At 41.8% G+C, this 12,224-nt stretch overlaps 1 protein-coding gene across 1 annotated transcript in view; it reads left to right on the plus strand.

Moving 5' to 3' along the window:
• The window catches only part of abcg2d (ATP binding cassette subfamily G member 2 (JR blood group)), a 29,275-nt gene that overhangs the window by 6,649 nt on the left and 10,402 nt on the right, over nt 1-12,224 (plus strand). The window contains exons 2-8 of the mRNA XM_062996395.1: nt 801-860; nt 1,841-1,955; nt 4,217-4,369; nt 4,468-4,625; nt 6,211-6,362; nt 7,458-7,559; nt 9,168-9,421. Of these exons, the coding sequence (XP_062852465.1) occupies nt 801-860; nt 1,841-1,955; nt 4,217-4,369; nt 4,468-4,625; nt 6,211-6,362; nt 7,458-7,559; nt 9,168-9,421 (994 nt within the window). The remainder of the gene's footprint in view (nt 1-800; nt 861-1,840; nt 1,956-4,216; nt 4,370-4,467; nt 4,626-6,210; nt 6,363-7,457; nt 7,560-9,167; nt 9,422-12,224) is intronic.

The raw sequence follows: 12,224 nt of genomic DNA on the forward strand, positions 1-12,224 counted from the left end.
ATTCATTTTTGGATGTTTATTGGCCGAGACGAAAGAAACTCCAATGTCTTTACCACGGTGGACAGTGTCCTGTGCGGGAATCCCTTCAACATATAATTTCATTTTTATTTTATTTATGTATTTACTTTTGGCAGATAGAGCAAATATATGCAAGTCAAATATACAAACACAAAAAGTCAGAACAACAGGGGATACGTCGTCTATGCATTTGTATGGCCTGTTTATTTTCTGTTGAAGTGATAGGAAATGTCAAATAAAAAAAAAAAGAATAGAATAAAATAAAATAAAATACGATCTATTATTCAAGTTCTGTTTGTTTGTAATTTGATTTTCCCATTTTTAATATTGTTTTTTTTTAACAGCTAGTTTTTTAAATTTGCCTGAAGTTACAGTTTAGTCAAGATGTGATTGAAGTAGCCAATCCACCTTCTAAGTTCTAACTAATTCTGAGAAGTGGAAGAAAATGTCAGACTTGCCCAGGTAAACACATTCAGAAAGTGATTGGCTTTTTTCCCCTCAGTGCAAAGCTAAAAAGGACGAAAACGAATGAAAAAGTTTTGAGATCTATAACTAATATATAATGTGTAGTTGCACTAAACATTACTGAAAGATGGAAGAATGGAAGGAAGGATGGACAGAAAGACTAACGGACGTACAATAAACTATATATTAGAGTACGGTAATATTGATCCTTGTATAGTAGCTTCAGTCTCGCTGTTGATCTGACTTCAGTTTTATCATTCAGACTTAAATATTCATTTGCACTAAAGAACACATTTTCTTTATCTGTTTCTCCACAGTGGAATCATGAAACCTGGTTTAAATGCCATCATGGGCCCTACAGGAGGTGGCAAATCTTCGTGAGTACCAGTACCAACCACAATGCTTTGCAGTAGAGCAAAAACTGCTGAAATTATCACATGGATATGGAGCCTAATGTTTATACCTCTGTAATACTCCACACAACATTACAGGGGTTATATGTAAGGGTACTAGTACAGTAGACCCTTGACTTATGAATTTAATTGGTTCCGAAGTGCTGTTCTTAAGTCAAAATGTTCGTTAGTTAAACCTATTTTTCCCATAAGAAATAATGTAAATAGAATTAATCTATGCCAGACCTCCCAAACCCCCCCCTTACCCCTAACCTTTCTAATGTCTTAAATGCTCTTTTTTGTTATAAATACAAGTTTATTTTCCCTTAAATCTTAAATTATAGAATAGACATTCCTGTAATAAACAATAATAAACAACAATACACAGTAGTACTGTACATAAACACACACATCACATCTCAGTACAGTACGTGTGCTGTACTATACACCATAATACATTTCCTTCTTATTATATAAAATGTATCTACCAGAAACAACAATAACTCTCATATTTCTCTATTATTTCCTTCTTTATTTCAGTAGTGTTGTACTTTGTAGGTGTAATTGCACGAAAGAAAGAAAACTTTACTCAGCCAAATTCCTTCTTCTCTCTCACTCACTGTCCCCTCTGTCTGATACACAGTGACACCTACTGGCAGGAGTAATTATACAACAACAGTAATAGATAATAATAGATTTGTTCATTTTCTCACCACTATGCTTTCTCTGCACCTTCTTTGAGGCCATTTTAATATTGAATTTTACAAAATATAAAGAAAACACCGAAAAAACACCGTCCACTGTCCAAATGTTCGCTCAATGTTCGGTAAACATTTTAATCATTCAGATTTTCAGAAATTCACAATAAAACTAAATAAAAACTAAATTCACAGACATTTTCAGACAAAATCATACATTTATCTCTGAAGAGTTTGTAATGATGGGTTATTTTGTGTAATTTCCAGTTTTTTGGACGTGCTTGCAGCCAGGAAGGATCCCTCAGGTCTTACTGGTGAAGTCCTGATCGATGGAGCTCCACAGCCATCCAATTTCAAATGTCTCTCTGGCTACGTTGTGCAGGTACAACAATACACACTATTTTCACACTCTCTTCTAAGACTTCTAATCTTATTTGGAGATGAGTATGTCACTTATTGTTCTTATGGTGCTGTACAGCTTTATGCCTGGTTCACACTACACGATTTTTGCCCTGATTTTCGCTCGGCGACTGGTCGGCGCTAGATTTTCCGGCTCGGGAGCAACTCGGCGTTCACTCGGCGATCAAAACTCGGCTCTCAATCGCTAAGTGTGAACTACCCAACAACTCGACCCGACCGGCTCGCCGAGCGCTCGGCGACTGGATTGAGTTTTCTAGCAGGTCAGATATCTGATCTGAGATGTCCGACTGAGAATGAGTGACATGTCGAACAGCCAATGAGAACGCAGGATACGGTGTGAGGGAAACGCAGGAGAGGAAACAGGTGGGACAGACAGGGGGATAATAAAGTTTATATCAGAATACACCGGCGCACACACGTTTTACAGTATTTCTGACTTGATCGTCCTCTACAAGACATAACACCAACACTGCATTGCAAAATTATTAATTAACCTCCAACTCACTATAGAACAATCCATACTGTTCATGTTGCCAAATCCACTCAGATTCATTTATTTTTACTCCTTGAATTTACGCTGCATATCAAAGCACAAACACTTTGATCGCTCGCTACTTGTTGACGTGCATTTTTGGACGTGGTATTATTAAACTCCTCGTAACTTCTCGCGTGTGTTTTTGTAAAAAAAAAAAAAGGGAGACCAGAGAAGCTCGTCTGTGATTCCAGTTGGTGATAGATCGTGTAGTGTGAAAGCCCCTATCAGTGCAAAAGATTCAGTCGTGTAGTGTGAACTGTACAGAGACCCGACAAATCAGAAAGTCGTGTAGTGTGAACTTGGCATTAGTGACCCAGGTTCAGGTGTTTCAGGTACACTATATTGCCAAAAGTATTCGCTCGTCTGCCTTCACACGCATATGAACTTGAGTGATGTTTCAGTTTCAACTCTTCTGGGAAGGCTTTCCACAAGGTTTAGGAGTGTGTTTATGGTGATTTTTGACCATTCTTCCAGAAGCAGATTTGTGAGGTCAGACACTGATGTTGGATGAGAATTCATGGGTTGAGGTCAGGACTCTGTGCAGGCCAGTCAAGTTCTTCCACACCAGACTCGCTCATCCACGTCTTTATGGATCTTGTGCTTTGTGCACTGGTGCGCAGTCATGTTGGAACAGGAAGGGACCATCCCCAAACTGTTCCCACAAAGTTGGGAGCATGAAATTGTCCAAAATCTCTTGATATGCTGAAACATTAAGAGTTCCTTTCACTGGAACTAAGGGGCCGAGCCCGACTCCTGAAGAACACCCCCACACCATAATCCCCCCTCCACCGAACCTTACACTCGGCACAATGCAGTCAGACAAGTACCGTTCTCCTGGCAACCGCCAAACCCAGACTCGTCCATCGGTTTGTCAGACGGAAAAGCGTGATTCGACACTCCAGAGAACACGTCTCCACTGCTCTAGAGTCCAGTGGCGGCGTGCTTTACACCACTGCATCCGACACTTTGCATTGCACTTGGTGATGTAAGGCTTGGATGCAGCTGCTCGGCCATGGAAACCCATTCCATGAAGCTCTACACACTGTTCTTCAGCTAATCTGAAGGCCACATGAAGTTTGGAGGTCTGTAGCGATCGACTCTGCAGAAAGTTGGTGACCTCTGCGCACTATGATCCTCAGCATCCGCTGACCCGCTCTGTCATTTTATGTGGCTAACACTTCATGGCTGAGTTTCTGTCGTTCCCAATCACTTCCACTTTGTTATAATACCACTGACAGTCGACTGTGTAATATTTAGTAGCGAGGAAATTTCATGACTGGACTTGTTTCACAGGTGGCATCCTATCACGGTACCACGCTGGAATTCACTGAGCTCCTGAGAGCGACCCATTCGTTCACTAATGTGTGTAGAAGCAGTCTGCATGCCTAGGTGCTTGGTTTTATACACCTGTGGCCATGGAAGTGATTGGAACACCTGAATTTAATAGAATTTTTTAACTTTACATGGATTTTCTTAGGGTATTCATGTCATTTTCAAAAGCAGGCAAAAGTGAACTGCAACAGAACAGCACCATAAGGAGTGTAATCATGCTTACGGTGCTACTTGTGTATGCTTCACAAGTATTTGTACATAAAAATGATAAATGCTTTAATAAATTAATTAATGAAGGAATAAATGAATGAATGAATAAAAAAAATACCCCTGTACCATGTGGTGTGTGTGTGTAGGACGATGTGTTGATGGGCACTCTGACAGTGCGGGAGAATCTGCGTTTTTCGGCTGCACTGCGACTCTCCTCCTCCGTGAGTAATAAGGAGAAGGAAGCCAGAGTCAGTCACCTCATCACAGAGCTCGGCCTCACCAAAGTGGCTGATTCAAAAGTAACTACTTACATACGACAGGCTGAATGTATAAAGTATTATTTAATGGTCCTTTTTTGACATACGGTATTTGCTCCCTCGTGCTTGTGGTGGTGTAGGTAGGAACTCAGTTGATCCGGGGCGTCTCCGGAGGTGAGCGGAAGAGAACCAGCATTGGCATGGAGATGATCATAGATCCATCAGTGCTGTTCCTGGATGAACCCACCACCGGCCTGGATGCCAGCACTGCCAACTCTGTGCTGCTGCTTCTCAAACGGTCAGTGTTTATTCTGCTTTCAAATAGATCGTCTCTTAGAAAGCTAGTCTGAGCTAGTATTTTCCGCACTTTTTAAACTCTATTTATTAAGAATTTGAAAAACAGATGACATCACTGTTCTACATCGTCACCTTCCTTTGTGTTGCATTTTTTCCAGCGTCGTACCATTTTAATGCCTTCAGTAAAAAATGTGTTTGGTTGAGCATGTAGTCAGTGATGCAGCGCTGCTTTCACATCATCATTACATAAAAATCTTCTTCCCCTTAAAGCTTCTTTGAGTGTCCAAAAAGGTGGAAATCAGATGGCGCTAAATACATAAGCTATAAGTGTCTCTCAGTCTCTCAGACACGACCAGTTACTACTCCTCTCACCCTCACCGTTTCCAACCAAAATACTGTAGACCCTTGACTTACGAATTTAATTGGTTCCAAAGTGCTGTTCTTAAGTCAAAATGTTCGTTAGTTAAACTTATTTTTCCCATAAGAAATAATGTAAATAGAATTAATCTATGCCAGACCTCTTAAACCCCCCCTTACCTAACCTTTATAATGTCTTAAATGCTCTTTTTTGTTATAAATACAAGTATATTTTCCCTTAAATCTTAAATTATAGAATATACATTCCTGTAATAAACAATAATAAACAACAATACACAGTAGTACTGTACATAAAACACACACCACATCTCAGTACAGTACATGTGCTGCACCATACACCATAATACATTTCCTTCTTTTTATATCACAACAATAACTCTCATATTTCGCTATTATTTCCTTCTTTATTTCAGTAGTGTTGTATTTTGTAGGTGTAATTGCACGAAAGAAAGAATACTTTACTGAGCCGAATTCCTTCTTCTCTCTCACTCACTGTCCCCTCTGTCTAATACACAGTGACACCTACTGGCAGGAGTAATTATACAACAACAAATAGTGATTTTTTTTTTTCATTTTCTCACCACTGCGCTTTGTCTGCAGCTTCTCTGGGGCCATTTTAATATAGAATTTTACAAAATATAAAGAAAACACCGAAAAAACACCGTCCGCTGTCCGAATGTTTGCTCACTGTATATATAAATATATAGAGAGAGACGGTTGGAGTCAACTTGTTCGTGACGTCACGCGTTTCGCGAATTTCTGTTTGTGATCCGAAATTTTTTTGTACATTAAGTTGAAAAAGATCGTTCGTAACCCGAAATGTTGGTAATGTATGGTAAACGGTTCGTAACTAAAGGGTCTACTGTATAAAAGTGTGGAAACTTTTTGAAAATCCCTCGTAGATGCTTAATCCTGGTCATAAGGCAGCAATATGCCCATGACCGAACAAAAATCTTTTGGGTATCCCATTCACCTTTTCTCTCACATCAAGACAGTTCAGCCAAAAAATTATTATGAACTATTTGCAATTACTAGTCAGTGAATACTACCATTGTAAATGTATACAGATGCAAATTTGGGAAAAGCAAATTATAAGAAGTTTGTGACAAACATATATGTATGTGTATTTATTTATTTTTATATGATATAATAGTTTAATTAGACTTAATTTAACTTGTGAGCTTTTATTCACTTTCTTTCATCTCCAGAATGGCCAATAATGGGCGTACAGTCATCCTGTCCATTCATCAGCCACGCTACTCCATCTATCGGCTATTTGACAGTCTCACGCTACTGGTCAATGGCAAGCTGGTCTACCATGGACCAGCCCAGAATGCACTGGAATACTTTTCCGACATTGGTATGTTCAGCACAAGAACACAGAAATACACTTCATGGCCAAATGTATCTGGACACCCCCTCATTCAGTAAGTAAAGATGTTTTAGCATGACTGTGTCCCTGTGCCCAACACTTGGTTCGTAAAGGCGTTTCACATATAGGAACTTCCGTGGTCTGACCTCACCCCTACTGACCACTACTGGAATTAACTGGAATATTGGTTGTGAGCCAGGCCTTCTTGTCTAACATCAGTGTCTGACCTCACATTTGTAAACTGAACGTGCACATATTTTTTAAGCCTATGGACAGGTGCCCACATACTTTTGACCAAATGCTGCAATATATTTACATATACACTGTCAAGCTGGGGGAGGATCCATAGAGCCAACATGATGCTCAACTGGGTTCAAGTCTGGGGGAATTAGGGGACCAGGGTAGTACTTGGAAATCTCGGTCATGCTATTCCAACCAATGTGGGACATTTCTAGTCGTGTGATGTGTCGCATCGTCTTGCTGGAAGATCCTGTCCGCCCCAGGGAAGATAATCAGAATGTATGGGTGTACGTGTTCTGCAACCTTATATACCCACACCTTATATACCCACCAAGCCAGCACACAAAATGTGACTTTCTTCATGAGCTACACACTGCAGCCGCCGAAAGTAGGAAGTGGTCATAATAATTCTCCCCCTTTAGCACATCCAATTGCCCAATTGTATCATGCTTCCTCTCCGCCTATGCCGATCCCTGCTCTGACCCTCCGACACGTGGGCAGCAAGCCGTATGCATCTTATCACCCACACATTGATGAGTGTTGTGCCACCTAGCGTTGTGTATGGAGAGACACACCCTAAGAGCACTCCTCATCTCTGTGTAAACCCTATCCTGCTTAGTCCTGCCCATCTGAACAACAGGCCAATCGTTGTTCATGTGGCCGCTCAGCCTCAGCCGGCAGGCAAAGCTGAGATTCGATACGACGTATTCGAGATTCAGCTCTGGTTCCAGCGTGTGTTTTTACCGCTGCACCACCTGAGCGGCTGTTATAAGGTTAACATAAAGCATTTGCATGAAGCTCATGTGGACTTTTCCATGTTTATGATGTTTGCTTTTGTTCCAGGATATACATGTGAAGCTCATAACAATCCAGCCGATTTCTTCCTCGATGTAATAAATGGAGACTCCACAGCTCTGAGCATGTCCATGCTGCAGGACAAAGAAGGTATTAATTCACATTTTACAAATCATTTTGTTCAGATTACTTATCATTTTACATTGGGGATAAATGTTCAAGGGCACAATGCCAATGTGTTAGCCTGTGACTTCTCTGAGACAAGAGTTGTTTTAATTGCAGCTTTTTAACTCCCAAATCTGTGGAAATAACTGAAAAGCAGAATTAGTCAAATCTGCCTGAATAATTAGATTATGGATTACTCTGAAAATCTTAAAATGTGTAATTAACTACACTGGGAAAACTTTCGACAGAATGTGGGAGTGTGTCTTTGGTATGACTGGCTGGGCACAAATGTCTAAAGCTGTTCAGTGTGGTTGAGGTTAGAGCTCTGTGTTGGTCACTTGAGTCCACCAAACCAAATTTAACAGCCATGTCTTTATCTCACTGTCCATTTAATCAGTGGTAGCTCAGTGGTAGTGGTAGCTCAGTGGTTAAGGTACTGGATTAGTAATCAGAAGGTTGCCGGTTCAAGCCCTGCCACCACCAAGTTGCCACTGTTGGGTCCCTGAGCAAGGCCCTTAACTCTCAATTGCTCAAAATCATGTTCAGTCATAATTGTAAGTCGCTTTGGATAAATGCGTCTGCTAAATGCTGTAAATGTAAATGTAATCAGCTCCACTTACCATATAGAAGCATTTTGTTCTACAAATTACTGATTGTAGTCCATCTGTTACTCTGCATGCTTTGTTAGCCCCCTTTCATGCTGTTCTTCAATGGTCAGGACCCCCACAGGACCACCACAGGACCACTACAGAGCAGGCATTATTTGGGTGGTGGATCATTCTCAGCACTGCAGTGACACTGACATGGTGGTGGTGTGTTAGTGTGTGTCTTGCTGGTATGAGTGGATCAGACACAGCAGCGCTGCTGGAGTTTTTAAACACCTCACTGTCACTGCTGGACTGAGAATAGTCCGCCAACCAAAAATATCCAGCCAACAGCACCCAGTGGGCAGCGTCCTGTGACCACTGATGAAGGTCTAGAAGATGACCGACTCAAACAGCAGCAACAGATGAGCGTTCGTCTCTGACTTAACATCTACAAGGTGGACCAACTAGGTAGGAGTGTCTAATAGAGTGGACAGTGAGTGGACACGGTGTTTAAAAACTCCAGCAGCGCTGCTGTGTCTGATCCACTCATACCAGCACAACACACACTAACACACCACCACCATGTCAGTGTCACTGCAGTGTTGAGAATGTCCACTACCTAAATAACACCTGCTCTGTGGTGGTCCTGTGGGGGTTCTAACCATTAAAGAACAGGGTGAAAGCAGGCTAAAAAGGTATGTAGAGAAACAGATGGATACAGTTAGTAATTGTAGAACTACAAAATGTTTCTATATGGTAAGTGGAGCTGATAAAGTGGACAGTGAGTGTAGAAACAAGGAGGTGGTTTTAATGTTATGGCTGATCAATGTATGTCTCATCCTATGCATAGAAACCTTTTAGACATACCCAGTTCCCCAGAACCCTTGTGCTGTACCACCATCCCACTAATATTGATTTTTAAACATACTGGACATCATACATTTGTGTTATTGAACTAAGTGAAGCTAAAGAACTGATACACTTGCTCTTATGTTCTTGTACATAGAGGTTATAGAGCTTGATGAGTCTGGAAGCACCAGCCAGAGCACTGAAGCGCATCTGGTGGAGGAGTACAAGAAGAGCAACTATGCTCAAGAGACCAAAGCTGAACTGGAGCGAATAATGCGGGGCAAAGAGTACACCACCAAGCCCAAGTCCCGCACCATCACATACAACTGCAACTTCTTCACACAGATGTACTGGGTTCTAAAGAGAACTTTCCGGAACCTAATGCTAAACCCTCAGACCTCTATTGCACAGGTTTGAACCCTCATAAAATAAAGTGTGTTTTAAGTGATGCAGGAAGATACATACTTTAGATGCTAGGCAAGCATTGTTGGTAGTAATTGGAGATTAACTGGAGACAAACTTGCCCTAGCTGTGACTGTGTGTGTGTGTGTGTGTGTGTGTGTGTGTGTGTTTGCCCTATTATGGTGTGGCGACCTGAGTCCAGGGTGTTTCCTATTTTTTTTCCCAGTAAATTACACCCACTCTGACCCTGACCAGGATAAAGCCATAGTAAAACAGACAACGAATGAATTAATGCTTTTGTTTTGGATAGATCACATTTCGTCCCAACATTTTCTAAATCCGAGGTTGGTACAGTCCTGTCTAGCACCAAGCAGTATGTAGGTCACTCCTAAAACAGGCACTATACATACACTATATTGCCAGAAGTATTCGCTCGCCTGCCTTCAAACACATCCATAGGGTTTAATATGATGTCGGATTGTCGGCCACCCTTTGCAGCTATAACAGCTTCAGCCCTTCTGGGAAGGCTTTCCACAAGGTTTAGAGTGTGTTTATGGGAATTTTTGACCATTCTTCCAGAAGGGCATTTGCGAGGTCAGACACTGATGTTGGAGGAGAAGGCCTGGCTCACAGTCACCGCTCTAATTCATCCCAAAGGTGTTCTGTCAGGTTAAGATCAGGACTCTGTTCAGGCCAGTCAATTTCTTCCACACCAAACTCGATCATCCACGTCTTTATGGACCTTGTGCTTTGTGCACTGGTGCGTAGTCATGTTGGAACAGGAAAGGGCCATCCCCAAACTGTTCCCACAAAGTTGGGAGCATGAAATTATTCAAAATCTCTTGGTATGCTGAAGCATTAAAAGTTCCTTTCACTGGAACTAAGGGGCCGAGCCCAACTCCTGAAAAACACCCCCACACCATAATCCCCCCTCCACCACACTTTACACTTGGCACAATGCAGTCAGACAGGGGTTTTTGTATCTGTTGGTCCTGGATTTTGTAAAGTTGCTTTGAGACAATGTATATTGTAAAAAGCGCTATATAAATAAAGTTGACTTGACTTGACTTGACAGGTACTGTTCTCCTGGCAACCGCCAAACCCAGACTCGTCCATCGGTTTGTCAGACGGAGAAGTGTGATTCGTCAATCCAGAGAACACGTCTCCACTGCTCTAGAGTCCAGTGGCGGCGTGCTTTACACCACTGCATCCGACACTTTGCATTGCGCTCGGTGATGTAAGGCTTGGATGCAGCTGCTCGGCCATGAAAACCCATTCCATGAAGCTCTACACACTGTTCTTGAGCTGATCTGAAGGCTACATGAAGTAAGATAAGATAAGATAAGATAGCCTTTTATTATCCCACAGGGGGAAATTTGTAGTGTTACAGCAGCTTTCAAGAATACAAAAAATAGAAAATTACAAAATGTTTACATGTATGTACACATATACTAAATAGTAAGAATATAGAAAAATTACAAAAATATAAACAGTTAAACCAAATATTGCAGTTATTAGAAATATTGCACAAAGTACAGCAGTAAAGTGCAAAGTTACAAAAAATTACAAAAGTAAAAATTACAAAAATATAAACAGTATTTATAGATGAAGTTAACCAAATGCACAGTTATTAAAAAATATTGCACAAAGTACAGCAGGTACAGCAAGTATTGCACATAATTTAAAAGTAATTGCACAGAGAAGTACTAAAAACCAAGTGAATTATTGTGATGGTAATTGTCTACGTTTGGGACGGTGCTGGTTGTATAGCCTGACAGCAGAAGGAAGAAAGGAGCTGCGATGTCTCTCCTTTGAGCAACGCGGGTGAAGAAGCCTGTCGCTAAAGGAGCTGCCCAGTGCAGTCACAGTTTCATGCAGTGGGTGATCAGTGTTTTCCATTAAGGATGACAGCTTGGTCATCATCCTTCTCTCCCCCACTGCTTCCACCGAGTCCAGGGTGCAGCCCAGGACAGAACTCGCCTTTCTAATCAGTTTATCCAGTTTCTTCCTGTCTGCTGCTGTCATGCTGCTGCCCCAGCAGACAACACCAAAGAAAATGGCCGATGCCACCACCGAGTCATAAAAAGAGCTGAGAAGGGCCCCCTGTATTCCAAAAGAGCGGAGCCTTCTCAACAGATAGAGTCTACTTTGGCCCTTCTTGTACAGGGCTTGTGTATTATCTGACCAGTCCAGTTTATTGTTAAGGTGAACACCCAGGTACCTGTAGGAGTTAACAATCTCGATATTCCGTCCCTGGATGCTCACTGGTTTCAGTGGATGTGGTTTAGACCTTCGAAAGTCCACCACCAGCTCTTTTGTTTTGCTGGTGTTGATCTCAAGGTGGTTCTGTCCACACCAGTCCACAAAGTTCTTGGTGAGTTCCCTATACTCACTGTCGTCTCCATCCAGGATGTAGCCAACAACAGCCGAGTCATCGGAGAACTTCTGAAGGTGACAGGTTGCTGTGTTATAGGTGAAGTCTATAGGTATAGGTATAGGTATAGGTGAAGTTTGAAGGTCTGTAGCGATTGACTCTGCAGAAAGTTGGTGACCTCTGCGCACTATGTGCCTCAGCATCCGCTGACCCGCTCTGTCATTTTACGTGGCTAACACTTCATGGCTGAGTTGCTGTCGTTCCCAATCGCTTCCACTTTGTTATAATAGCACTGACAGTCGACTTTAGTAGTGAGGAAATTTCACGACTGGACTTGTTGCACAGGTGGCATCACGGTACCACACTGGAATTCACTGAGCTCCTGAGAGCGACCCATTCTTTCACTAATGTGTGTAGAAGCAGTCTGCATGTCTAGGT

Source organism: Trichomycterus rosablanca, chromosome 5 (genome assembly GCF_030014385.1).
Source record: "Trichomycterus rosablanca isolate fTriRos1 chromosome 5, fTriRos1.hap1, whole genome shotgun sequence".
Classification (NCBI taxonomy): Eukaryota; Metazoa; Chordata; class Actinopteri; order Siluriformes; family Trichomycteridae; genus Trichomycterus; species Trichomycterus rosablanca.